The sequence below is a fragment of the Brassica napus genome, chromosome C9 (genome assembly GCF_020379485.1).
Source record: "Brassica napus cultivar Da-Ae chromosome C9, Da-Ae, whole genome shotgun sequence".
NCBI lineage: Eukaryota > Viridiplantae > Streptophyta > Magnoliopsida > Brassicales > Brassicaceae > Brassica > Brassica napus.
Window position 1 is genome coordinate 53,430,938 of NC_063452.1, and position 25,762 is coordinate 53,456,699.

Consider the following 25,762-nt stretch of genomic DNA (forward strand, 5'->3'; position numbering starts at 1 on the left):
GTTTCGTCTTTGCTATGTAATAAATATACATAACAATATTTTGTGCAGTTATCTATGAAGGTCACAAAGTACTTTTTCCCACCTCTAGTTTGTATGTATTTTAAATCACATAAATCGGTGTGAATTAAATCTAGAGGTTTATTAGTTCTTTCAACACGAGGTGATGGCGTTTTTGTGAGCTTACCCTGTACGCATACTTCACATTTTTGTTTACTTGTTTTACATTTAGGAATTAGAATTAAATTCATTAATCTTTGTATAGATTTGTAGTTTACATGGCCTAATCTTTCATGTCATATATTAAAAGACTCAACCAAATAAACAACTGGCTCTTTCTTATTCATTGAAACTTTTGGAGCTACAACTTTCGGAAGGACTGTCATTACATTCAACTTGACAAGTCCACCATTAACATATTCTCTTCCCAAATACATTCCATTCTTCTTAATCACGAGCTTGTCCGCCTCAAAACTTGTGGCGAATCCATTCTTGCTGAGCAAGGTTTCCGAGACCAGGTTCTTCCTCATGTCAGGCACATGCTTCACATTTGTCAGAGTGACCTCACGTCCAGATGTCATCTTCAAAATCACATTGCCACGTCCTTCAATCTTGGAGACTGCAGTGTTTCCCATCTTGAGCTTCTCCAGAGTCTTGGTTTTCTCATAGGTGTTGAACATCGCCCTATCGGTGCAAATGTGGGTGGTTGCACCAGTGTCATACCACCATTCCTTGAGGTTGTTGCTTTCAACCATGTTGGCTTCAGTCACCACAGCAACGAGATCCTCCTCAGTGAGATTTGCCTGAGCCTTCTTATCCTTGATCTTTTTGCGACACTCAACAGTCTTGTGCCCCACTTTGTGGCAGTAGTGACATTTCTCCCTGAACTTCTCCACATTCGCATTCGCATTGATTTCAATGCCTTTGTTCTTGAAGTTTTTTCCAGAAGCCCTCAGGGCTGCAGCAGTTTTGGAAGGCTTGGCAGGAGAATGGGCGTGTGCCTTTCCTTTGCCTTTGTGCTCAGCCGTGTTGACAATGTGCTCCTTAGCAGTGACATTGTCAGCAATTCGGTTTATGGATTCCATCTGAAGCCTCATGATGAGCTCCTCGAGCCCCATCTTCTTCTTTTTGTGCTTCAAGTAGTTCTTGAAATCCGCATAGCTTAGAGGAAGCTTTTCAATGAAGCTGAGAGTTGTGAATGTCTCGCAGATGGACATTCCTTCAGCAGCGATTTCATGGCAAATGAGCTGAAGCGCTTCCACCTGATTCATGATGGGTTTTGAATCCACCATTTTGAAGTCGTGGAACTTTGAGACCACATTCTTCTGGCAGCCAGCGTCCTCACCTCTGTACTTCTTGTCCAGTGATCTCCATAGCTCTTTCGCCGTGGAGATCTCACAGTAGACACGGTACAATGGGTCAATGAGACGACCCAAAATGTAACCTTTGCAGATGAAGTCGGAATGCACCCATATGTCAATAGTTGCAAGACTGTGAACATCATCAATCCTGTAAGGCATAAGGGGCTTGTCCTCCTGGATGAACTTGTCCAGCTTCATCGTTGTCAGGAAGAACATCATCTTCTTCTGCCACGTTTTGAAGCCTTTGCCATCAAACTTGTCTGGCATCAGTCCTTGAGTGAACACACTAGGGACAGCCGGAGGAGTTTGAACTGCCACCGGACAACTTGCAGTTGCTGAAACTGAACCCGTCTGATAAAGACCAGCACCGAATAGACTCCGGAGAGTGGTTTCATCAGCAGTGCTTGTTGTTGCTGCAGCGGTTGACGCTGTGATGTTTCCAACGGTTGTCACAGTTGCATCAGTGGCTGCAACGTTGAGTGGAGTCTGATTGACATTTGTGGTGTCAATGGAGGTGTTGTTATCGTTCGTCATTTCTCTGTAGAGAAAACATGAAAAACGGATTAGTACTCCATTCAACAATTAACATATTATTTTAAATAAAAATAATAGTCTAAAATCAATGTTCATTTTTGGTGTTTGAACCAAATCATATCGATATAAGTCTTTGAGAAAACGTTTTGCAAACTTGCTTATAAGCGTTCGCAGAAACCATTTTTATAGACTTAGAATGTTTCACAAACTCGCTTAAGAAAGCGGTTACTGAAACGATTCATGTATATAACGTTTTAAGACTGTATCAAAAACGTTTTGCGAAAAATGCTAGAAAGCAATCTGCAAAGCGTAATGAAATAAACAATAAACGTTTCGCGGAAGTGCTAAAAGGCAAATCGGAAACACGATTATGAAATAAGAACAAATATTTCGCGGACGTGCTCGAAAGCAAATCGCAAACCCCGTTATGAAATAAGAATAAACGTTTCACGGAAGAGCTAGAAAGCAAATCGCAAACACCGTTCGAAAACCCATTTTTATAAATCGTTTTTCAACCCGATTTGAGCTTTAGACATAAAGCGATTAAGAGTTAAGATTGTAGAAGTCGTAAAACCGGATCGATACTAACGATAATATAAATACGATGTTAAGGAAAATATAGACAATTCGAAACCGAAATGTAAATGAAACCATGGAGTCGAGACGAATCTCTTTCCTTAACTCTTAATATTCACTCCGTTAGTGCGACGGATCTGTACGAACATGAGTCCCAGGATAAAACCATGATAGGTTATCACGCGGCACTCGTGAAAAACCTCTACGAACCAATAATCTACGAAACACTCTCTAGACTTACGCTTAGGAGTTTTCTTGGTATTTAGCTTTCGAAAAGTTAAGAAATGAATGAAGAGGAGGCGAGTATTTAAAGAAGAGAACCGGATTTGATTTTTGAAACTGTTGCACACGTTTAGCGAAAATATCTCTGAAATCTCGGGAGTGGTGAGTTGAGAAACTTTCTCCGCAAGATCTCTCTTCTGTTGACTCGTTCTGATCCATTTCGAACAGACAAACTTCGTCATTTATACACGAACGTCATGATGTTTTTTAGAAATGAAATGGCAAAAATGTAGAGATTAACTTAGTCCAAAAAGAATATTCTTATTGGGCCAGAGGCCGTCCACCAAGGCCCACGCCGAGCCGGCCGGACGGCGGCGGCGGTGCGCGCATGGGGAGTCTCTTCCTTCTCTGACTCGTTTAAACAAGTGAGTGTGTTATCCCATATATAAACATCTCATTTTTGCTCCTCTTCCCCGATGTGGGACAAACTCATACTTCTCTATTACTATTTCTGGGTTTTTCATTTAAATGAAACCCAAAAACATTTCTTTTCACTAATGAACAAAGCCATTAGGCTTTATTGATCCAACATATCTGAACCGGCTAAGTACTTCTACCGCAAACCAGAAACCATATAAGATCTGACACCAGCAGCCACCAAAGCATATGATCTACATAAGTACCAAAGCTAGTATACTGAAGCAACTCAATAGAGCATTAAACCGTATAGAGACCCATCAATCAAACACGTCAAACACAGTTTGCAGTTACTAGCAATACCAACACAAAGCACCACCATCTTGACTAACACATACCAAAGCAAGGGAAGGCTTTAACACAAACCTAGCTGAAACGAAAGCCTGAAGCTGAAGAGCAAAGTAGACACACACAATCTGCAACCGTAGAGCTTCTCCACCACCAGAACTTCAACTAGCCGTCACCTCAAGACCCAAAACTAGGACCGGCCATACGAGCTATTGAACCACCAAATCTATTATTGGATCCACTTCTGAGCATCCATCGCCGTACACTGCGACAACCGAGTAACAATCTAATAGACGCGAGCGGCTTCAAAATACTCAAGAAACAAACCAGTCGAGATATGGCTAAAACCTAACACACTCTCATGAACCAGCTAGAGTGTCAAAGCCCCTCATCCCATCGAAACTTAAAAAGAAAAATCACACATCACAAGCTACAGAGTCAAAAAGGGAAAGGCCGGCGGTGGCACTTACAGAGGCGCCACTCTAAAAGGAGATGAATAAGGCGAGGGAGAAATTGGTGTTTGTTGTTTAACATTTTTAGTTTTGAGCTAACAAATAACAACAAAGCAAGGTAAAAAAACTAAAAGCGCACACAAATAATAACCACTAATACTAGTAAGTAACAGGAAAACACCGGTTGTTGTTCAAAAAAAAAGAAAGGAAAACACCGGTTATAGCTCCGGTTTTTAATGGCGTCCCCGGTTCATGAGAAATTCTCTGGTTGACCCACAACCGAGCACCGCGTTGGGTATATTCATCTTAGCGATCTGGTCTACTCCCTCGGCGAAAACCACGCCCATACCCATATGCAAATGCGGTTCAATGTGACAATGAAAAAACCAAACCCCAGGATTGTCCGTTACAAATCTTAACGCCGTCCATCCGTACGGATACAACGCCACCGTATTCCGTAACGGCGGATTATTCAAATTATACGTCTTCTCGTCGACTCCTAGCCGGAACTTCCCTTCGCCGTAACCCAAAACCCAAAAATCGTGCCCGTGGAGATGCCACGGATGGATCTCGCTGCCTCTACCGTTCAAAACGTTCGAGTTCTGGAGTATCACGTCGACCACGCGGCCGAGCTGGAAGCTATAGATTCCGTTACCTTTCGTCGTGTTTGGATTCACCGGAGGTTTCGTTATGTCGTAGTCCTCCACGATCTCCTTCCCCGGAGGTTTTTGGTAGTTCAAAGTCTTAAGCCCGTATCTGATCGTTCCGATGTACGGCGTCGCCGGAACTGATAACGAGACGTTGTTGATCGCCCATTTTGTGTACTTATCCATGAGGTTCTGTGTGTTGAGGAGGAAGAGCTGCTCGTCTGATTTCTCCGGCGGCGGCGGGTATCCTTTCGCGGCGAAGATTTTCATCGAGAAGCTTTTGCTCCGGTCGTAGTCGTCCCACCTGGGAGTCACCGGGGGAGGATAAGGTAGGTGTTCGTATTCGGGAGCGTCTGCGTAATGTAGCACGGTGAGGGCTTGTGTAGTGTTAGGTTTACGGCCACGAACGCCGACGGAGATCCAGTATTTTCTGGAAGGAGTTGGATTGTGGGTTCGGAGAAGAACGGAATATGTCTCGCCGGAGTACATGTCAATGTCGTTGACGGTGAACGGAGCGACGTAGTTGCCGTCGGCTTCAACGACTTCTAGAGTTCTAGTTGGTGTCCCTGCACGTGCACAATCAACCTCACAACTATGAATAAATTATGTATTCAAGTACAAAACGAAATTTTGCAAATGTCAATGAAAATAGTTTGTCAAAATAAATTAAATTTTGATTATGAAATATATTGAATTTAAACTTCTTAACATATATTCTAAAATAATGATAACTAGGTGTTTTTCTCCACCATGTGCACTGATAAATTTTTTAAAACTTAAATTATATTTAAAATGAAATTTATTAATATTATATATTTTATTATTTATGACTAATATTTAATATAAAGTTGATTATTTAAGCATAAAATTAAGAAAAAAATAATTTTGTTTATTTTAAATTACATTTAATAATATATATGCAATATATTTAAAATTCGAATCTTAGATAAATTTTTTATCTATTTACTTTCTTTAAATGTATTAAATCAACTTGTATAAAATTACTAAAAATCATATAAAAATTGTATAGTTATTAAAAATTATAACTAAACAATATTTATAAAATTTGTAGATATCTAAAAGAAACTAATGAAATTACGATTAACAATTTATTAATTTTTTTAAAAAGATGTAGAAAACTTTGAAAATATTAGTAATAAAAATTGTATAATTATAAAAATACAATTAAATAATGTATTTCGAAATTTATAATGCATATTTCAATATATTTATTTTAGTGATGATTTATGAATTATTACTATATTTTAAGAAGTTTAACAAAAATATAAATCAACATTAAATGTAATGTATTAGTTATTGTCATATTCTATAAAGTGTACCAAAAATATTTGTCAGTAATAAATATGATTGTCCATGTCATATTAACTATAAGCCATGTCATCAATCTTGTTAGTCGTGTCAACATTTTTTTGTAAAAATGATTGTTGATAGGACATGTGACAAAATTACTTCGCAAATATAGTCTAGGAGACATCCATATGGTTTATGAAAGTTAAATTCAAACCAAAGTTAAGTTTATGATTTAATATTTCAATTTGGCTATTATGCTTCTTGATACAAACATGATACATCTAAAAATATAAGGTGACTAGCCCAGAACCGGTCCTAAAAATAGTCAAATAAAATATTGAACTGAATCTTGAGTTAATATGCATAAACTAATATGATTTTAAATTTAGAGAAATACCGTAGGATAGTACTAAAAAAGTTTTGGTCATAAAAATAGACCACAAGAAAGAAAATGACTAAAATGTTTCATTAAATAGATAAATATACATTTATACCCCTATGATTAACTAATCCAAACCTTAGGGTTTAAAGTTAAAGGGTGGAGATTTGAGATTGAGATTGAGATTTAAAATTTATAAAATAAAAAATAAATATTAAAATTTTGAAAATAAAAATTTTAAAAATAGTTTCAAAAAGTATTTTCGAATTACAAAAAGAAAATTTGAAAAAAAATTTTGAAAAAAAATTTGAAAAAAGAAAATTATAAAAAAGTTCGAATTTGAAAACATATAATCTAAAACTATAAAAAAAAATCATTTATTATTTATTTATTTTTAATTTTTTTAATTTTTTTTAACTTTTTTTAATTTTTAATTTTTTATATCTAGGGTATTAGTGTCATTTTACCTATTAAATGAAACATTTTGGTCATTTTCTTCTTTGTTGTCTATTTTTGTGACCAAAACTTGAAAGTAGTCTGTATTTAGGAGAATTGCCCTTAAATTTATTAAAAAATTGTTTATTATTTTAATAAATTATTCATATCCTAGCGATAGCCCTGAATGGTTCAATTTATAAAGAAAATATGTTACAAAGTTTTACTTATTTATAATTGAAAAAGGTTCAGTAAGAGTAACTTACTTCAACGGCTAAGTTGAGTGAAGCAAGAGCGGTTGTGCTAGCAATTCGCAGACGGTAAACTTTCAAAGGTTCGACCCTCAGAATTGTAGGTGCGCATTCATCATTATCTTTAAACTTACATTCTTTTACGCCTCCCTTATTAAAGTACGCAGCTAGTGAACAATTGAACTGTCCTCTTCCGTTGATCAACAGACTCTGAGGCTCCCCGATCCAACGCATAGGCCTTGAAGAAAGATAGAGTTCTTGCGCGTGACTACCTTGGTGCCACCAATCACTGAGCAACAGGTTAAACTCTCCATCGTACTGTAGTGTCTCTTTGGGCGATCTCACTATCATCATCCCGTACAGTCCAGCCGATCTCTGCATCCCGTAGTGCCCGTGGTAGAAATGTGTTCCCGCCTGTACCATATCAAAACTTTATCGATATGTCTATTTGTAAAAGTTATTAAAAAAATAAGAAAGAAGTATTTTATTTTACCTTATCAACCATGAAATTGTAAGTGAAAGTCTCGCCAGGATTAATGGGACATTGAGTTACCCCCGCTGCTCCATCTGCCCATGGAGTCCCATTCTATTCCAGAATCACATTTCATTAGTCCCGTTCTAGTTATTTTTATTATACTAACTTTATATATAAACTTTTGATAAATTATAGAAACTAAGCAACCTGACGTATGCCGTGCCAGTGGATGACAACACCTTCCGTGGAGAGTTTGTTGGTAACGTGGATGATGACTGTGTCTCCGGCGGTAGCATCAATCGTTGGCCCCGGGAACTCGCCGTTGATGGCAATAACGATGCCTTCTTTACAGTCCGGCCACCGGAGCTTATACTCAACCTCCCAGTTTAATTCTACAACTCCGGCGGAGGCCGAGTGAACCGTCACCATAACCACCGTTACTAGCCACCACACAACTGCCGACATAGAATTGGTGGTGTGGCTGGATATATAATTATATAAAATAGATTGTGTTGCTTTGTTATGAAAGAGGGTTCCTGGTTATATTATATAGAAAGGGAATGGTTGTTTTCATTTAAATTTCAATAAACAAACGAAAAAATCCAAATAATTATTCATTATTTTTTGTGTGGATGTTACTGATTGAATTTGAAAATTTGATATAATTACAAACGAAAAAAGAAAGACGACAAGATCAATGGACCATTGAGTTATACAATTAGTTTCGGCATGTTCACATTGTTTACTTGGAAGAAACGTGTAGTCTCCAACAATGAAGATCTAAAGGTTGGAATTATTTCGAAATATAGAAACTAAGAATTATTCACGTTGAATTATGAGAACATGTAAATTAGCTATGTGGCCTTCTGTCATGCACAGAAGAATGTATATTCTGTAATTAATTATGTAGTCTATTATGTGATTATTATTTATTTTTTCGAGAAAAATTATGTGATTATTTGTTTAGTTCAGTTTCACTATTATTGGATATGAAGTTTTAAATATATTATACTGACAACAAAGTTTTTGTTTATTTACAAATACTATCTTTCAACAAAAAGAAAAAGAGTGACAAGTGTCTTATTCACAGAGATAAGCTGCTGCAGTCGAGGTCAGTAAAAGGCAACGGCATAGTGGAGTTATAGAGCACGTATTTCTTTATAGAAGCCAAGACTCTTCAAGTTTTCGCCATAATAGATTGTCTTTAACCACATATGAAATGTGTTTTAAGCTTAGTAAATATCGCAAGTTGAAGAATGATGAGAAGACGTATACAGTAGTTTATATTAAGTCGCCAAAAATAATACTAGTAGTAGTTTAATAATGCAAGTCACTAATAAACCTTACAATTACCTCTAGAAAACACGCTCAATCAAGACGTGAATGTAGTGTGGTGCAAAATGTTGTTTACAATGTATACATCTGAATTTGTTTCTAACAACAATCCTAGTTCAATTCATTTTTCTAATGGCAAAAATTTTACATTCTATGTTTTCTCACTCGTAGATTGTAATAATTCATAGATAAATAATGTGCATCAATTGCCTAATTTGAGATACGAAAATGCAGCCTAATTACGTATTATCAGTACGCAACAAACTAGACTCTTAGCCGGTACATCTCACTACCCTACAAAAAAATATGCTTATAAGTCACTGGCCTCTAAAACTTAAGCATGGCTGGTGAGTAAACCCAATTATTGGAGATATTGGGCACGTGCTTCTTTATATAAGCCACAGACTCATCGAGTGGTGTAAACAGAAGCCCCAAACATAGGTTGTATTTACTATTAATGCAATTTGGTTAGGCTCAGTCAACATTGCAATTATAGTGGTTTAATAAGTCGATAAAATTAATACTTCAATAAATGCAAATCAATAATCGATCTTCAGGATCACCCTCAAGAGACTCGACCAATTCCTGAATGCAGTGTGGTTCCAAGTGTTTGTTTCCAAGTTAAATTCAAATTTGTGTTACCATAGTTCAATTCATTTTTCTGATAACAAAACTTTTACTTTCTAGTCTTTTTGTTACTTATAGATTTTATAATAATCCATTCATAATTAGTAAGCATCAAGAGCCTACATTGACGTACGAAAATGCAGCCACGAAGATTAACCAGTATGCAATACGGATCAAATAATAATCATCTCAACTTACTACAGTTACAAATAATTATTTTGAATATGAACACAAAACCAAGCATAGTAGTTTAGTGGCACGGGGGCTTTGGGTTGTTAACTAACCTAGGTTCAAAGACATTCCACTACACTCCATTGTGTGGCTACATAGATATAACCAATGGACTATAACCCATTTGAATATTCAGGGAGAGGGTCAATCCGTAAGTTACCCTTTAGATTAGTTTGTACCAATTCATGGTCTTTGGAATACCCCAAATTAATTTGTTTAAAACACATGAACACAACCCTACTTGCGAAAAGTATGGACAGAATAAAGTCTACAACGCACATTTTCCATTCTGTTACTTCTTATTTTTGAAATTGTGTCGACCTCCATGTGACTAATAAAGGACTCTGTATTTTAGCACTTTATATGATTTGTCCGCAAACTAGCATGGGCCTAGATGACGAATCGCGTAGTCGACTGGACATGAGTGGTTACAAACCAAACATCAATTGTGGTGGAATCGAACTGAAGTATAATGCTAAATAAAATAAAGCACCCAAACCCATAGTTTTTGTTTTATCATGACAGATCCATACAAGCAAGTGTTAATGCAGACAAGGTAAATAACTTGCTACCAATACAAATGTTACATCTCAGTGTCACACAACGAACATTACACTACGCGAAAGGCGCATGTATATAGATTTTACAATACACACAGACAGACCTCAGTCTCAATTGAGACGGATGATTTTACTGATTCCAACTCTTTTTTTCTCAACTAGGACATATATATATATACTTATTACATAATAGAAGTGATATTTGATAAAGTGGTGAAGTGTTCTTCCAAGGTCACCCCCTCATTTCTTGTTTTTCAGGTGTTGCCAGTTGGTTCAGTTGCAGTTGGTGTCGTAGCTTGCAAGACCGATTAGTTCCGGTCCCTCCAATCTCGAGTTGTTCTCAAAGCTGCAACAATTGTTTTTGAGTTATTAGGAACAAAATGCTCATATGCAACTTTTATCAGTTTATATTAGAATATCAAAGAAGCTTTGTAATATGGGGTGAGAAGATGAAAAATGGAAGAGAAACAGTATCAAGAAACTTCTTGGCCAAGCCCAAGTGAAAGACAGAGGTAACTTACTTCTGCAACGGAATGTGTGCAAAGGGTCCTTCTGTTGGGATAGTTCCACACAAATCATTGTTTGATACATCACTGATGAAATGATGACAAAGCAAGAGGATGGTGTCAGTAAGTTGGATAAACAGGGTTTAAAGACTGGGTCCTTAAGAGAACAGCATCAGCAGAGAGTTTAGCAAGCAAGCACAAAATGAGAAACCTGAACTTACACAACTTTAAGGCTTGGGATTTTCGTGAGCTCTTTAGGGATTGGACCAGTCAACCTGTTGTCGTTGAGCCGTCTGCAACATTAAACAGTTCCTTAAGAGAGGCGAGGTAAGAAGAGAAAGCATAAGAAGAGAATCAAGTACTTGACCATATCTCCTTTTGTGAATTATAGAGTGTAAAACTAGTTACTTTACTCAGCCTATAATTTGCAATTTCCAAAGTGTATCTGTTTCAGGATCTTAGAACAACTTACAAAAAGACAAGAGACTTCAATTTTCCCAAAGAAGAAGGAATCTTCCCCGTAAGATTGTTGTTGTAGAGATCCAAGCTGATGAGGTTCTTCAGATTGTCAACTTCAGAAGGTATAGTCCCTTCGATGTTGTTTTTGTACAGCTCCCTGAGTCAATCAATTATAACACAAGTACTAAAGTTAATTTACATTGTTACAAAATCAATCTCACAGTTAAAAAAAAAAAAACAAAAATCAATTTCATAGTGGGTGCTTTAGCTTGCACTTTATGGTACGTAACTTTATTTTCACTATCTAACTTTATCCGAGCTGGTAGCGGAAATTTTTTTTTTTGGAAAAGTGCAAAGCCAAAAGAGTGATGACATACAAATACTGTAAATGTTCGAGCTTGCCAAGCTCAGGTGCAAGATGTCCTGAAAGGTTTGAATTGCCCAAATCCCTGCCAAAAGTTTAAGAAAAAAAACGTTGAATCAGAGATACACTTTTAATATCTAAGAAGGAAGAGACAATAAGATTACAACCGATTCATCAAACAGTTCTGAGAGATAAGTAGATGTAATCAGTTACAACGAATCCAAGATAATTCTAAAAGCGTAAGAAAGTAGGTACTAAAGAGTAATATAAATAAGTAACAAAGCACAGAAAAAAATCATGAAGTACAAGCAAAATTACACAAAATTAATAGATGGAACAAAACTATTGGGGATTCTTTCGAGCCTTTTAAGGAATCGAATGACTAGAGAGAGATCTACACTGTGCAGAACATGAGAGAGCTTAGATTAATTTCCTTTTTTCTTAAAAAAAAAAAAAAAATCGTACTCTGCATATGAAGCTGCGAAAAGGACAAAATCATGAACCTTAAAGTCACCCCATTTTGATGAAGAAGTGTTTCCAAAGACAAAAGGAAAGCTTAATCATCATCAAATCAACTAAATACACAATTCCCCCATTTGATTTGACAATAGTTAAAAGAGAAAACAAACAAAAAGCCAAGCCTGGTGAACTAATCAAACCCAACTTTCTATCATATATGTTCATGAAATCTTCTTATTAGTTTTACAGAATTGCCCATAAGAAATATTGTTTGCTCTTTCTCAATTTAACAAATCTCTAACAAAGTAACAACAAATCAATTATGGTCAAGCTTAATCTTTACATCTTCCCCAGTGACAAAATACAACAAAACATAACATGTTCGTTCGACTAAAGGAAAGCTTTATAGAAGTAATCCAAAATTGGAAACTAAACCCAGAAGTCCTGTCCTAAAAATAGAGACTTTGTATCAACGGAATCTCCATAGATTCTCAGACGAATCAACTTCTCAGAACAGGACCTAGAGAGAGAGAGAGAGAGAGAGGATCTTTACACACGAGTGACGCGGTTGTCTTGGTTACAGGTGACATGGAACCAGGTACAAGGGTTAACAAGAGTCGGATCCCAGCTCTGTAGCACATGGTCTGGATCCGATAAGCTCCTGCGAAGCGCGTAAAGAGCATCTCCTTCGGAGTTCGCTTCCACCAGGTGAATCAGAGCTAAGGTTAGGGTTAGAGAAGCCGCGAGGAGCTCCCACCTACAGTTTCGGAACGCCATGTGAGCTTTTAGGAAAGGGGAATTGAGTAAAGTTAGTTTCTTTTTACGATCGGATAAAATTAGGGTTTCCTTGCCCCTTTTCTCTCTCTCTCTCTCTTTGTTGAAGTCGAAGAAATCGATTGATTATGCGATTTGGTGTTGGGAACGACGGAGAGAAGAAAGACTTCTCTACTTCCCGTCTTTTTTGTTGCTTCCTTTACTTTTAATATTCTTGTCTTTCTTTATTTTCTTTAAATCTTTTTTTTTATTAATCAAGCTGTTTATGGACAGTACACTCTCGTGTAGTGATTTGTGATATAAAGTTATAAACTGATTATATCACAATGCTGTCTTACCATCGATATTAATGAATACTGTTGGAAAAATAATAATCAAATAAACGCACTGGAACAATTCTTCATTTGAAAAATGTGAAACAAAATAAAGAAGAGTATATTTAAATACAATTGTACTTTAAGTGGAGCTGTATTCTCCACGATATTTGAGAATATGTCGAGAATATGAATTACTTTGGTTTGAACTTTAATCCATTTTAAATATTATACAATTTTTAGTTAATAAACTTAGTTGCAATTTTTTTTTAAGTGAACTTTTGCTTTGGATTTGAGTTTTAACCGTTGAGCGTTAATTTAAATAAGAAGACGAAAAAGGGAAAGTCCTGTGACTTTATTTTTGGGTTTTAAAGGCTTCTAGTAATTTGTTGAGTGGGTCAAAGCAGTAAAAGAGGGAGGTGTTGCGTTGGTCAAAATCGGAAACTAGAGTTCACGCGGAAACAAACAGTGCTTCTCCTTTGTGCACACACAGTCGCACACTATTCTTTGTGTGATGATATTCGCTTTTGCGTATAGTTTGGTACAAACGCTCTATCATTCTTTTTTTTTTTTTTTTGACACTATCAGACGCTCTATCATTCATTCGATGGAACGTGAGTTTTGTGCACTAACGAACAAAAAAAAACGAAGAAGAGTTGAGTGCAAACTTAAGAATTAGGATTTAATCAAAGTCAATGGTATTCGATTCTTAATATGGAATCTGATCCGACAAACACATACTTAACACTTAAATGTCGGAATAATCACCAACTCCACTTCTTCCTACACTATTAAATAGCGAAAAGGAGGCTAGATGACTAAATAAATGGTAGAAATTGTCAATTCACAGAGTATCAAAACCTTCCTCCTTTCTTCAATCATATTGGTAGAAAAAGCCGACCACTACAAGATTTTCAGAATGCAATATATTCTTAGTCTGCAACTTCCATCGGTCTCACACCACTGGCATTATTAATTTATTATTATAATGTAGCATACATATGAATTTGATATACTGCTTACGAAAATCACATTCACAACTAATGTTATTATGTTATAGGAATTCAACAGTACTGCCATATGAATTCTTCACGTTTAACAGAGTGCGATACAACTAGTTATATAGACATACATGGTGAGAAGACATTAAGCCGCTCTACAACAAACAGACGAAACAGGTGAAACAGAAGTGGTCTCTAGAGAGTAATGATTTTCCTGTGCAGTTGATGTGCTTCATGACCACCATGGTGGTCATGATCATGGAAGAGAAGGGTTAAGATACCCACCAGACACAGGACCGAACCAACCAGTAGTTTGTCGTATCGCTCCACCCAGTGAAACTTCAGCTGGCTTGCACCATAGAACGATAGAGCTACCAGCGATGTCATCACCAAAATGGTGCTGCCCAAATAAAATATCAAATAATTTCAGACATATGTTCTTTCCCCTGTAAAATCATTTTAGAAGATTATGTTTACTGAAGAACAAAACATGTGAAAAAGCAGTAGTATTTTAGTCTCTCACCTGATGAGCAGAACTATGATGGCGAGAATCATCATTGGCTTTGAGTTTCCAACAGCGAGGAAAACAGGGAGGGTCGTTGCACAAGGAGATAATGCGGGAACAAGGACAAGGCCAGCAACAGCCATTTTCTCCATGGGTTGGTTATGAGAATGAGTGTGGCCTCCTTTACCAGCCAAAAACAGCAAGATATAGCTTCCACCAAGAAACACAAGCAAAAGGGAAGCCAGCTTGTGAACAGTCTCTTCACCGGCAATGGTATTAGCCATTGTGATGGCTGTAATACCAAGAAGGGCAGTGGATATGACATGCAAGACTGCTCCAAATGCAGCTGACAAATAAGTAAATACAAAAATCAGAAAACAATACGTATGGGTGAACATATACAACAACACCAAACAAAACATAGACCATTGAAGTAGCAGTTGAACCATGCATGCCCTGTATCCCTAACGATCTCTATATCTAACTCAAATCAAACAATGCCTTAGGATTAGAATTCACGAACATCAAACGAGCATTCATTTCTCTAAGAAAGGGAAACGTACTGACGAAGAGGGTTCTGGAAAGCGTCCATTTCTGAGCGCGTCCGACGATGGAGAAAGGTAACCAATGCGTCGGAATGAACGAATGAAGGAGCGACACTGTGGCTATTCCGCCGATAGTCGACAGATCCTCCGCGCTGAATGTATCCATTCTTCTTCTTCTTCTTCCGTCAAATTGAGGAACAGCAGCTCGATCTGAGTCTCCGATATATGAATCAGAAGGGGTAACTACATGTGAATCTTGTCGGGTTTCATGCTGGGAATTAAAGATCTGTCTGAGGATGACGAAGCTCAGATAACCGAAATCAGTTAACCGTAATAACCGAAGCAGTCCGGATATTGAGGATTCGAATTATGTATCCAATCGAACCAACAGAAGAAAAAAACTCAACCGAACCGAAGTGAACCATTTCTTATGTAAAAGGCTCCGCTAAGGGCCCAATACAATTATTTTTGTTTTCAGCTTATCGAGCCCAATTATAAATATCTGGCCACGTGTAAGACCTGTAACCTGCTCGCAATATTCGCCACCGTCTTCTGAAACACTGCAACAATAATTAGTGTTCTCTGCGCAAAAAAAAAAATAACAGAATCAAACCAAATTGATCTAACCGAATTAAAACCAACCCAAACCAAACTAAAATACATGTCTAAATCATTTTATTAAATTTTTTATTAATCCAAACGGTTCAGTTTGAATCAATTTTAAATTAAACTGAACTGAAAAATCCGAAGTGTTTTAATTAGATTTACCAAATATATTAATTAAGATTCAAGATATTTACCAAACAACTATAAAAATAACTAAACGTATTTTTATACATTTTAGTTCTAAATTAATAAAAAAACACAACTAAAATTAAAATAAAAGAATATGAATCTCTTGTTTCTCTCGATTTTGAATGAATCCAAAGCTGATGTTGATATTAATCATATAGTTTATGAATCTTGGCTTCTGGATCGTCTTCTCACTTTAATTTCCTTGTTCGTTTTGTACATGGACAAATACTAAAATAGTGTTGTAATAACTTCCTCTTTTATTTTGTTTTCATTTTGGGTATGGAGTGTACTGCACAAAGAGTAAGAGATTATTGTTATTGTTAAGACAAAGAAAGCTAGTTAACATAGAACAAAGAACATCTTACTTCCTTAACTCCAGATTCATATAGTAGTTATATCATAGATTGTTTTACAATGGAAATCGTGTCATTTGGCGAAACTAGGAAAAAAGTTCACTAGGGTCAAAAAATTACATATATAAAATTGGCTACTTATTAGAGGGGTCAAACTAGTGGAATTCAACCGTTTAGTCAAGTTTTATTATAATTTTATGCCTAAATTATCTTAAATTTCAAAATTGATGTGGGTCATCTGACCCACGTGCTTCCTCTCTACCTCCGCCACAGAATCCCACCATTAACCATGCAAAATTCTCAAGTCTCAACTATCTCCTTATAACAAAACTCTGCAACACTTGCAAACTAACGACAAAGCTAAAACTGATATTACTTACTCTTCTTGAACTAGTAGCCTATTTCTTCAGAAACCTCTATGCATACCTTGTGAGGCCAACTTCTATCTTCTCATAAGCCCTTTGTAGAAAGGCATCATCTCCACGTGTCCTATCATTACCTTCTGTGACCATGGTAGCTAGGTCGAAGGCAAATCTAGTTATATATTTGTCTTGCGCAATAACCATAACCACCAAATGTGCAGGAGTGAGATGAAGATGAACCACCTTTTTCAGAAAAAAAGTGAAGATCTTGAAAGGGATTGTGACCTAGTCGCAATGGTCTCTGGAATCATATCAAGTTTATGGGAAATCTCCACTATTTCACAATCCATTAACTGTTTTTGGAAAAGGACAAACACTTACAAGCAAAACGAAACCCTTTGAGTTCAAAACCTCTCAAATAACACAATACCAAACCATTATCTCAGATATATTCAAAGGGAAAGAAGCATTTCTTACCAAATCAAAGGCTTCTTTCAAAACAGTTTTTGAAAACCTCACGTTTTTCTTCCATAGTTAATAATCTAGAACCACAAATACAAGGAAACAAACAATTAGGACCATTAAAACACCTTAAACATACAACATAAACATAACATGACGTGATACAAAATTTGTACAAACCATTACATTTCTCAAGGTTCAATAATAAGACTATTAGCGAACGTGAACAATTCCTAACAAGTACATAAACCAATATTGATAGGAAAGAAAAAGAAATCACAACTTACACGACACTTGGAATGTTTGGTGACCCGATTCCTTCCTTCCATCAAACAAATTCATAGACAATTGAAATAGAAAAAATGATTATCGACTCTTCTCGTCTTTTGACAAAGAAATCTCGCAAGAGTACACCACTTCTCTGAGCTCATTTACCTCCTTTTCACATCTTTCGACAATTGATTTCAGTGCTCCAACATCCAAGTTCCAACCTTCTCAACATTTGTTTTAACGTCATTCATCTCCTCGACCACAATAATGTAGATCTATTTGAACATCACATGTATGGGCATCAAATGAGCGTTGTCCCGGGCAAATGTCTTTATTCGCATTTCTTTAATTAAAAACAAATGAAAAAACAAATATTCAATCGAACCAACAAATAACTCACTCATCCGAACCGGAATAAAACCATGTGTTAGGCTTGATTGGTGTAAAAGCTGACGCTAAAGGCCCAATCAGATTATTAATGTTTTCCGCTTTGCAAGCCCATTATAAATATTTAACCACTTGTACACCTCTAACCTACCCGCAAATCACCACCGTCCGTCCGTATAACCAAGAGACATAAAACGCGCGTTTCCGAAACGCTGCGACATACAATTAGCGTTCTTAGTCAGTCGAAGCGGAGGCAAAACTGCTACAGAAAGCAGACGAAATTTGAGGAAGAAGAGGGGAGGATGAAGAAGATCTCGGTGATTCTCATGGGATGTGGAGGCGTTGGCCGACAACTTCTCCAACACATTGTCTCTTTCCGATCGCTTCACGCCAAAATGGTCCGTACTCATTTCTCTCGATTTCGAATGAATCGGAAGCTGATGTCAATGTATGGACAAATACTGTAAGTAGTTCTGTAATAAAAATCCTCCTTTTGTTTTGTTTTTTTCATTTTGGGGACAGGGAGTTCATTTACGGGTGGTTGGAGTCAGTGACAGTAAATCCTTAGCTGTTCCAGTGGATGTGCTCAAAGAGGGACTTGATGATGATCTCTTGTCTGAAGTTTGCAGTATCAAATCGGCTGGTTCTGCTTTGACGACGCTTGGTGCTTTAGGTGAGAGTGACTCTTTCACCAGTCATGGTTGGCATGATATAATAGAAATCTGTTTTCAATCACAGGAAAAGGTGAATATCGCGTGTTCAATGGTTCTGAGTCAATAAGAGAAACGGAAGAAATTGCACAACTTCTCGGTAAATCTACAGGTCAGCGTTAGTGTTAGGCCTTTAATATAATGCATGTAAGTTCAAGACATTATTTTCGGAGTTCTTTTAAGATTAAAGTCTTTTTTTTTTTTGTTTGCTATAGGCTTAGTTGTTGTGGATTGCTCAGCCAGCAGTGAAACGGTTGAAATATTGATGAAGGCAGTTGACTTGGGTTGCTGTGTTGTCCTTGCAAATAAGAAGCCTCTTACTTCCACACTGGTAGCTTCTTTATTACTAATTTACTAGTTACCATTTCTGCATTGTTATGAATGTGGTGGCATATGCATCAACATGTTCACCTGAGTTGTTTCTCTCCCTTTTGGTTTTGCTGTGGTGACGAATAAGTTCATCTGGAGACAGCATAGAGTCTTGAACATGTGTTGGTTGTTTTCAAGCAGAAAATGATACTTTTGTTCAATCGAATTCTCCTAAATTTACAACCTAATAGTCACGTGTTACATATTTTTCTCATCTTGTCTTCTCCGCAGGAACATTATGACAAGTTGGTTTTGGATCCTCGACGTATCCGCCATGAATCCACTGTAGGTGAAACACGGCCTTTATATAGAGTTGACACTATTAAAATCATATTTTTTAGTCTTTGATAATGAAACTGACACTATTACTTTTCTACCTAATCATAAGTGTGATGATATGGCTGGGTGTGTAGTGAAAAAAACCTTAAAGTTCTTGCTCTGCTTTTTTATATACAGGTTGGTGCTGGGCTTCCTGTCATTGCGTCCATGAACCGCATTATTTCATCTGGAGATCCTGTTCATAGTATTGTCGGTAGTTTGAGCGGTAATCACACTTACAGATGCAATTCATTTTATTGTGATAGTGTTGTAGATGTTTTTCATTGTTTTTATCCGAATTTAGGCATGTACAGTTTATTTGTGAATATATGTATCTTCATTCATTTGTAATAGGTACCTTGGGATATGTAATGAGTGAGCTTGAAGATGGAAGGCCTCTAAGTCAAGTTGTTCGAGCTGCCAAAACGCTGGGGTACACTGAGCCAGGTTTGTTCCAATTTCATTTAGTCATCATGGCACAGAGAGTATCATGTTTTGTCAACTGCTTTCTTTTAGCAGCACTAGATTTAAGTAGATATCTATCTTCCTATACTCTATAATATGTTTTGTAGATTGACAATATGCTCCAACTTGCTTTCTCCTTATAATTGGTTTCGCCTTGCCTCATAATCGATGAAAAGAAAAAAATCACGTTTGAATGTTCTAAATATGATGTCTGATTGACATGTTCTATCTATTTTGTTTTTTCTGTCACAGATCCACGTGACGACCTCAGTGGCATGGATGTTGCTAGAAAGGTACACAGACATATAGCTATTGTATCTTTTGTGAGAGACTAACAGTTAAAATGCATGTGTACCTTATGGACGATATTTCTTTCATAAAAGCAGCATTGTATTTACTTAACTCACTACGATTCAAGAGACTATGCATTGTATTTCCCAAATACCATTTCAAGCAAAATACTTTTGTTGAGGAGAGATTTTTTAATACAAAAATTTTATGTATCTCAACTATGTTGTTTTTTTTTCTGTCATGATAGGCTTTGATTCTTGCTCGACTTCTTGGGAAAAGGATAGTTATGGATAGCATAAAGGTATGAACCATTTCTTAAAACTTTTCATTGTCAATCTTTTTGAATTCTATGCAGTGATCTATGTTTGATGAAACAACTCTCTTTCGAGTCAACTTTCAGTTGAAATTGTGGCTGGTGAAATCTTGTTCGCCTTTGTTTTTAACTGTGAAGTTATAACTGAGCTTTAGAGATGCTGCTCTCAGTCGTGTCTGAACATTTGTTGTGCTTTCTTGATTCCGAAAAGAATGGCTCTTAACAAAACTTCTTTTATCATTTTTTTCTCCTGACATAATTGTAGATAGAGAGCTTATACCCTGAAGAGATGAGACCTGGAGTCATGACTGTGGATGATTTCCTCCAAAATGGAATAGCAAAATTGGATCAGAACATTGAGGAGAGAGTTAAAAGAGCTTCGTCAAACGGGTGTGTGCTTCGTTATGTCTGTATGATTGAGGGCTCAAGGTAAGTAGCAAGTATCTTCCTAGCACCCTTAGAATGCTAGTGTACAATGTCACAATTTGTCTGACTTCGAATTTCACGGTCTCTCAACAGTGTTCAAGTTGGCATTCGAGAAGTTCCAAAAGATTCACCACTGGGACGACTAAGAGGCAGTGACAATATAGTAAGTTTTTCATAACACTCTTTTGTTGAATCTTTTCTGAAACTTCCTCACATAAACTTTTATTTAAACGGCTTACCAGTTCCCTTCCTTGCACACAGTGACCTCTTAAGCTCGCATTGCTGCACTCAAACTTCCTTCTGTATATTGTCTCGTGAGGATTAAGTGATTGAATTGTTGGAAAACCTGCAGGTGGAGATACGTAGCCGTTGCTACAAGGAGCAGCCTTTGGTGATTCAAGGTGCCGGAGCCGGGAACGACACGACTGCAGCCGGTGTTCTTGCAGACATCATCGACATGCAGGATCTTTTTCCTTGAGAGAGCATGTGGTTTGGTCTTATCACAGTAATAATAAATCTTAATTTTCAAGGATTGTTTTTATTCATCATAAAAGACCGTGGCCTCTCCTTACATTGCAATAAAAAGCTTCTCTTTTGTGAGTGTTTACGTTGACAAATCGAAGATGGTTTTATCTTAACATAAAAAGCTTCGACTGAAAAACAGAACAGCACTACTGAAGTGCTCAGACAGACAAAACGTTGTCGCTTGATATCTCAGTGTGATCAATCTGGTTCTTGGGATCAAGAGCCATCTCCCTGAGCCGGAGAAGACTCCCAGTAGCCAGTATCGCCTTAGGGTTAATATCATGCAGTGACCTAAGATACAAACTCTGACAAGCCTTACTCGCCGCCTCCGACACTTCCCTATCTTCTTCCCCTTTCATCCCCATCAAGCAGCAGTGCCCCAAGATCCTCAGAATCGGCTGCACAAGCTCCCACGGCAACGGAATCCGCCCGCTGTCTTTCTCAGACCTTCCTCCCACGGCAACACTCTCTTCCTCAGGGATCAAAGCTCGTGGCTTCTGCTCCTCCCTCTCTCCGTTCTGCCCCGCCCATTTCTCGCACGATTCGCAGAAGTTAAGCTTGGACTCGCGCGGCATACTCGAGATCTTACCATAGTAAAGCTCCAAGGCCACTCCAACGATCCTCGCGCGTCGCGTGGATCTCACGGTACCGTGCGGATCAAGCGTCGAGGAGATAACGGCTATGTTTAGACACGTGGAGTTGTTTTTAGCTGGACCTTTCGACTCGTGGTAGATACTAGGGTGAGAGAGATCGGGGATGTTCACGGTTACGGCCTGGCCCGCGCGCGAGGTGGTCTCGTGCGCGTAGAGAGCGAGCAGCACGGCTTCGAATCCGGCCTGAGGCTGCCGGAGAGGGACGCGGGAGAGGTAGAGTCCCGCGATTAAGGGGACGAAGCGGAGGACGAGGAGCTGGAGGGGAGGCTCCGCGGACTGGAAGGTATCGTAGAGCCAGCGGCAGAGGTTGTTGTCTCCGGCGCCTGAGTCGGGGAGTTGGAGGAGAGAGGAGATCGCGGCGGAGACGGCGTTGTCTTCGAGGAGGAGGGAGATTGTGGGAGGGATGGTCGCGGTTGTTACGATTGAGGATAAGGACTGTAACGCTGTTTGACATTTCGCATTGGTGTCCGATTCGTTTGCCACGGTGGGTTCTGAGACGCCGCCGGTGATCGACGGAGGAGGTGGAGAGTCGTGGTTTGGGGAAGAATCAGACATTTTTGAGCTTTGAGGCTGATCGCTTCTAAGAGAGGACGAGGTCGTAAGATGAAAGTTTGAAAAAACAACGCAGAGAAAATAGGATGAGATCTTCACCGTCCGATATTTTTTTAATCCGACGGTTATAATAGCACCGTACTGAGACCATTAAACATTTTGAAAATGGAAAAATGATTTATTGGCAATATTTTCTGAGTCTTTGTTAGCGGTTGGCTCTCCTTCTCCAATCTTCTTCATCTCATCAATTCGATCTGAGAAATTAGGGCAACGTTGATTTGGGAGAAAAATCTCTTCTCTGTTACGAGGTATTTGAGGTACGTAGATTCTGTGGCTTTCTCATTGCTCGTTACTTTTCGTTAAGCTATAAGAGTTTACAAATCTCTTTCTAGGGTTTGATTGTTAATCGAATTTGGGATATTCATTTTGACGGGAAAATTGAGTTTTGTTTCGTTATGAATCTGTTGAATTGAATCGTTATCTCTCTTTTTTTTTTTTTTTTCTTCAAGCTTAGCTGGGATTCGTCTCTGGAGCTGTAGATTTTCAGATCCGGTTTGGGTCGTTTCTGAGACGCTTGGTTGGATTTTCATGGAATTTGAGTGCCAAGAGAGAGCTGAAGTTGCGATTGTTGGCCAAGGTTTATCCAATCAAGGAGCTGAGTTGAGAATTGGAGATGGGTCTGTGGAGGTTCCATGTGTGAAGCTTTGTTATCATCAAAAGAAGGCGACTTTGGTAGCGCCCAGTGATAAGGATCTGTCCACTACTACTACTACTACTCATCGATACACCATTATCGATTTGCCTCAGGCTTTGATATCCGAGATTCTTAACTGCCTTGACCCAAAAGAGTTGGGCCTTGTGTCCTGTGTTTCGACTTGTCTGCATAGGTTAGCTTCAGAGCATCATGCGTGGAAAGGCTTCTACTGCGAGAGGTGGGGGCTCCCCGTCGTCTTCGGGGGTAAAACTTCTGAAGAGAGGTCATGGAAAGAGCTGTTTATTGAGAGGGAGTTTAGGAGCAATACGTTTTTAGGACGTCATAGTATTGATACCCTTTATGGTCACACTGAAGCAGTTCGTACTGTTTTTCTTTTAGCTTCTGCTAAGCTCATTTTCACTTCTGGATATGACTGCATTGTTCGGATGTGGGGAATGGAAGAAGGCTTGTCTATTGCAGCTTCTAAACCGCTTGGTTGTACTATTAGAGCAGCTGCGGCTGATACGAAGCTCTTGGTAGCTGGCGGTACTGATGGTTTTATACATTGCTGGAAAGCAGTGGACGGTCTGAAAAACCTCTTTGACCTCACGGGTTTTCAGAAAGAGAAGACAGAGTTTCGTCTTTGGGAGCATGAGGGTCCTATTACATCTCTTGCACTGGACATGACAAGTATCTTTAGCGGTTCGTGGGACATGTCTGTTCGGATATGGGATAGGTCTTCATTCAAGTGTATCAAAACGTTGAGGCATAGTGATTGGGTTTGGGGACTAGCGCCTCATGAGACAAGCATCGCTTGTGCTGCTGGTTCGGATGTGTACATTTGGGACATTAGCAGTGAGACTCCTCAGGCGATCATCCATGGTGCTCATGAGGGTAACACTTACTCTCTTGCAAGAAGCCATAGTGGAGATTTCCTGTTTACCGGTGGGGAAGATGGAGGGATCAAAATGTTTGAGATCAGAAAACACGGTAGTGAAACAAACGTCGTGCTCATATCTCAATGGATGCCTCACACTGGTCCTGTCTACTCTCTTTCCTTCGAGTTTCCCTGGCTTGTATCAGCATCTGGTGACGGTAAACTCGCACTTATCGACGTTAGGAAGTTGTTGAAGACTAACCGTCGTGGCTTACCCAAGAGGGTTTCTTCGAGAATTGTGGAACCGCCACAGAGAATGCTGCACGGGTTCGGTTCGAACCTGTTCTCGGTGGACGTGGGTTGTGACCGTATAGTTTGTGGAGGTGAAGAAGGCGTAGTTCGGATATGGAACTTCACACAAGCGTTGGAGATTGAGAGGAGAACTCGAGCTCTGAAAGGAATGAGGCTTGAGAACAGGATGAGGCGGAGGAGGATGCAAATGGAGATGAATGCAAAGAGTGGAAGGCCTGACCAATGCTCGATTGCTGCTCATAAGAACCCTGTTAATGGAGATAGGAATCGAGCGTGGCATACAAAACGAAGAGCAAGTGGCAAGGCGAAGGCCTAAGCATATGTGATTCGTTTTCCTTCCAACACCACTCGGTGAAGCAACTTTAAAAAAGTTGGCACATTTAGGCTTTTGAGCTAAGCAGACTTGTGTCTTATGATTGAATGCAAACTGAAAATATTCGGTTTTAGCTCTTTTTTTCTTTCTCAATTCTATGTTTCGGAGAACGTTAATTTAAGAAGTTCTTTCAGGAAAATATTTCAAAAAATAAAGTTGCAAGTAAAATATCACCAAAATTCACTGATTTTCCAAATCTTAAACAAACAAGTTAATTTGTTTTTTTGTCAAAAACAAGTTAATTTATACAAAAATTGATCTCAGATTTATTTTTTCTAGTAAATGGTTGTTGAAAAACGAGGAATCCATGAGTTAATTTATACAAATTCTTGTTCTCAGAATTTTGTTTTGTAGTTGGAAATTTGCCTCTGTTTACTACATATTTTTCCTATTTTTCAGCAGAATAATATAGCCTTTATTTATACTTCAAGCATAAGAAACAGCCACACTCTTACATAAATTCATGTGTGTGGTGAAGTTTGACGTTTAGGTTGGGATTAACTTTTCTTCTGTGAACAATTAATTGTTAGCACATGCGTCTATTTTCTATTTGGTGTGTTTCTTTAAAACTTGAACGCGTGGTGAAGTTTGACGTTTAGGTTGGAATTTACTTAATACTCCTGTTTACACGGTGTAGCTTTTGGATGATGACGATGAATTCATTGTTTTTCTTTTCATAATGCTTTTTCTTTTAGTTGGTCCACTATACAAAACTATCCTCGTCGTTAATGATCAAATTTACTTAAAGTTAATCGTCATTTAGTAACAAAATTACTAGAAACTGAAGGAGAGTGAGGGAGAGACGGATGTACCAAAAAAGAAAGAAAATACAGGAAGGGAAATTCTCAAAAAAAGAAAGAAGAGAGGTTGTTTTGATCATTTCCTATGAATGTTTACTCTCCTTTTTTTTTAAGTATAAAATGGTTTAGAGAATAATGAACAAAATTTACGTAAAAAAATTCTTAAATGTTTAATGTAAATAGTTCAGTCATTCAGAAAATAGGCTTGTATATACCAGTAATAAGGAAAACATCAAATACGTTAAAACTTGCATTAATTTAAAGATTAAAATATCTTATAACATAAAAGCAAAATGAAATCTCTAATATTTATTCAGTTTTACTTACGTTTAGTATTTTATTTTAACAAAATATGCTTTTAATAGTAGCG

General features: G+C 37.9%; 6 protein-coding genes across 10 annotated transcripts; 2 read left to right on the plus strand and 4 right to left on the minus strand.

Annotated features, from left to right (window-relative positions):
• Nucleotides 1-3,952: 3,952 nt before the first annotated feature.
• LOC106421265 (L-ascorbate oxidase) lies at nucleotides 3,953-8,147 on the minus strand. The gene is given in 5 exon segments (XM_013862113.3): nucleotides 3,953-5,103; nucleotides 5,106-5,120; nucleotides 6,946-7,344; nucleotides 7,424-7,516; nucleotides 7,613-8,147. Coding segments are annotated over 5 exon segments (1,728 nt in total). The 5' UTR covers nucleotides 7,871-8,147; the 3' UTR covers nucleotides 3,953-4,140.
• A 1,936-nt stretch (nucleotides 8,148-10,083) lies between these two features.
• LOC106421350 (leucine-rich repeat protein 1) lies at nucleotides 10,084-12,949 on the minus strand. Its single transcript, XM_013862190.2, has 6 exons — nucleotides 12,500-12,949; nucleotides 11,501-11,572; nucleotides 11,137-11,280; nucleotides 10,886-10,957; nucleotides 10,680-10,751; nucleotides 10,084-10,504 (listed from the first exon to the last, which is right to left on the minus strand). The coding sequence occupies exons 1-6, from the start codon at nucleotides 12,721-12,723 to the stop codon at nucleotides 10,432-10,434; spliced, it is 657 nt and encodes a 218-aa protein (XP_013717644.1). The 5' UTR covers nucleotides 12,724-12,949; the 3' UTR covers nucleotides 10,084-10,431.
• A 1,098-nt stretch (nucleotides 12,950-14,047) lies between these two features.
• Nucleotides 14,048-15,424, minus strand: BNAC09G36810D. Its single transcript, XM_013862189.3, has 3 exons — nucleotides 15,104-15,424; nucleotides 14,559-14,886; nucleotides 14,048-14,435 (listed from the first exon to the last, which is right to left on the minus strand). Exons 1-3 carry the CDS (start codon nucleotides 15,249-15,251, stop codon nucleotides 14,231-14,233), a joined length of 681 nt encoding a protein of 226 aa, XP_013717643.1. The 5' UTR covers nucleotides 15,252-15,424; the 3' UTR covers nucleotides 14,048-14,230.
• A 2,429-nt stretch (nucleotides 15,425-17,853) lies between these two features.
• Nucleotides 17,854-21,223, plus strand: LOC106421356 (bifunctional aspartokinase/homoserine dehydrogenase 1). Of its 2 annotated transcripts, none has more exons than XM_013862200.3 (12): nucleotides 17,854-18,112; nucleotides 18,237-18,387; nucleotides 18,453-18,536; nucleotides 18,640-18,755; nucleotides 19,025-19,078; nucleotides 19,250-19,337; nucleotides 19,466-19,558; nucleotides 19,829-19,869; nucleotides 20,115-20,168; nucleotides 20,446-20,609; nucleotides 20,700-20,769; nucleotides 20,959-21,223. In XM_013862200.3, exons 1-12 carry the CDS (start codon nucleotides 18,017-18,019, stop codon nucleotides 21,082-21,084), a joined length of 1,137 nt encoding a protein of 378 aa, XP_013717654.1. In that variant the 5' UTR covers nucleotides 17,854-18,016; the 3' UTR covers nucleotides 21,085-21,223. The 2 variants fall into 2 exon arrangements, with proteins under 2 accessions (XP_013717654.1, XP_013717653.1); XM_013862199.3 differs by having other exon boundaries at nucleotides 17,878-18,177; nucleotides 18,266-18,387.
• On the minus strand, nucleotides 21,125-22,370 carry BNAC09G36830D. Its single transcript, XM_013862201.3, has one exon. The coding sequence runs from the start codon at nucleotides 22,337-22,339 to the stop codon at nucleotides 21,290-21,292; it is 1,050 nt and encodes a 349-aa protein (XP_013717655.1). The 5' UTR covers nucleotides 22,340-22,370; the 3' UTR covers nucleotides 21,125-21,289.
• Nucleotides 22,371-22,511: 141 nt separating this feature from the next.
• Nucleotides 22,512-24,665, plus strand: LOC106421355 (F-box/WD-40 repeat-containing protein At5g21040). Of its 4 annotated transcripts, none has more exons than XM_013862197.3 (2): nucleotides 22,512-22,653; nucleotides 22,846-24,665. In XM_013862197.3, the coding sequence occupies exon 2, from the start codon at nucleotides 22,925-22,927 to the stop codon at nucleotides 24,533-24,535; it is 1,611 nt and encodes a 536-aa protein (XP_013717651.1). In that variant the 5' UTR covers nucleotides 22,512-22,653; nucleotides 22,846-22,924; the 3' UTR covers nucleotides 24,536-24,665. The 4 variants fall into 4 exon arrangements, with proteins under 4 accessions (XP_013717651.1, XP_013717652.1, XP_048623334.1 ...); XM_013862198.3 differs by having other exon boundaries at nucleotides 22,513-22,653; nucleotides 22,851-24,665; XM_048767377.1 differs by having other exon boundaries at nucleotides 22,524-22,644; nucleotides 22,851-24,665.
• Nucleotides 24,666-25,762: the final 1,097 nt, after the last annotated feature.

Bases quoted from the DNA above. Each gene is read 5' to 3' on its own strand.
- LOC106421350 (XM_013862190.2), bottom strand. From the start codon at position 12,723: ATGGCGTTCCGAAACTGTAGGTGGGAGCTCCTCGCGGCTTCTCTAACC. The intron at 11,573-12,499 runs GTAAAGATCCTC...AACTTTTGGCAG, and splicing joins GACAACCGCGTCACTCGTGT to GGATTTGGGCAATTCAAACC. The intron at 10,505-10,679 runs GTAAGTTACCTC...CAATTGTTGCAG, and splicing joins GCACACATTCCGTTGCAGAA to CTTTGAGAACAACTCGAGAT.
- BNAC09G36810D (XM_013862189.3), bottom strand. From the start codon at position 15,251: ATGGATACATTCAGCGCGGAGGATCTGTCGACTATCGGCGGAATAGCC. The intron at 14,887-15,103 runs GTACGTTTCCCT...CTTATTTGTCAG, and splicing joins TTCCAGAACCCTCTTCGTCA to CTGCATTTGGAGCAGTCTTG. The intron at 14,436-14,558 runs GTGAGAGACTAA...TTATTTGGGCAG, and splicing joins ATCATAGTTCTGCTCATCAG to CACCATTTTGGTGATGACAT.
- LOC106421356 (XM_013862199.3), top strand. From the start codon at position 18,017: ATGAAGAAGATCTCGGTGATTCTCATGGGATGTGGAGGCGTTGGCCGA. The intron at 18,388-18,452 runs GTGAGAGTGACT...TTTCAATCACAG, and splicing joins GACGACGCTTGGTGCTTTAG to GAAAAGGTGAATATCGCGTG. The intron at 18,756-19,024 runs GTAGCTTCTTTA...TCTTCTCCGCAG, and splicing joins AGCCTCTTACTTCCACACTG to GAACATTATGACAAGTTGGT.
- BNAC09G36830D (XM_013862201.3), bottom strand. From the start codon at position 22,339: ATGTCTGATTCTTCCCCAAACCACGACTCTCCACCTCCTCCGTCGATC.
- LOC106421355 (XM_013862197.3), top strand. From the start codon at position 22,925: ATGGAATTTGAGTGCCAAGAGAGAGCTGAAGTTGCGATTGTTGGCCAA.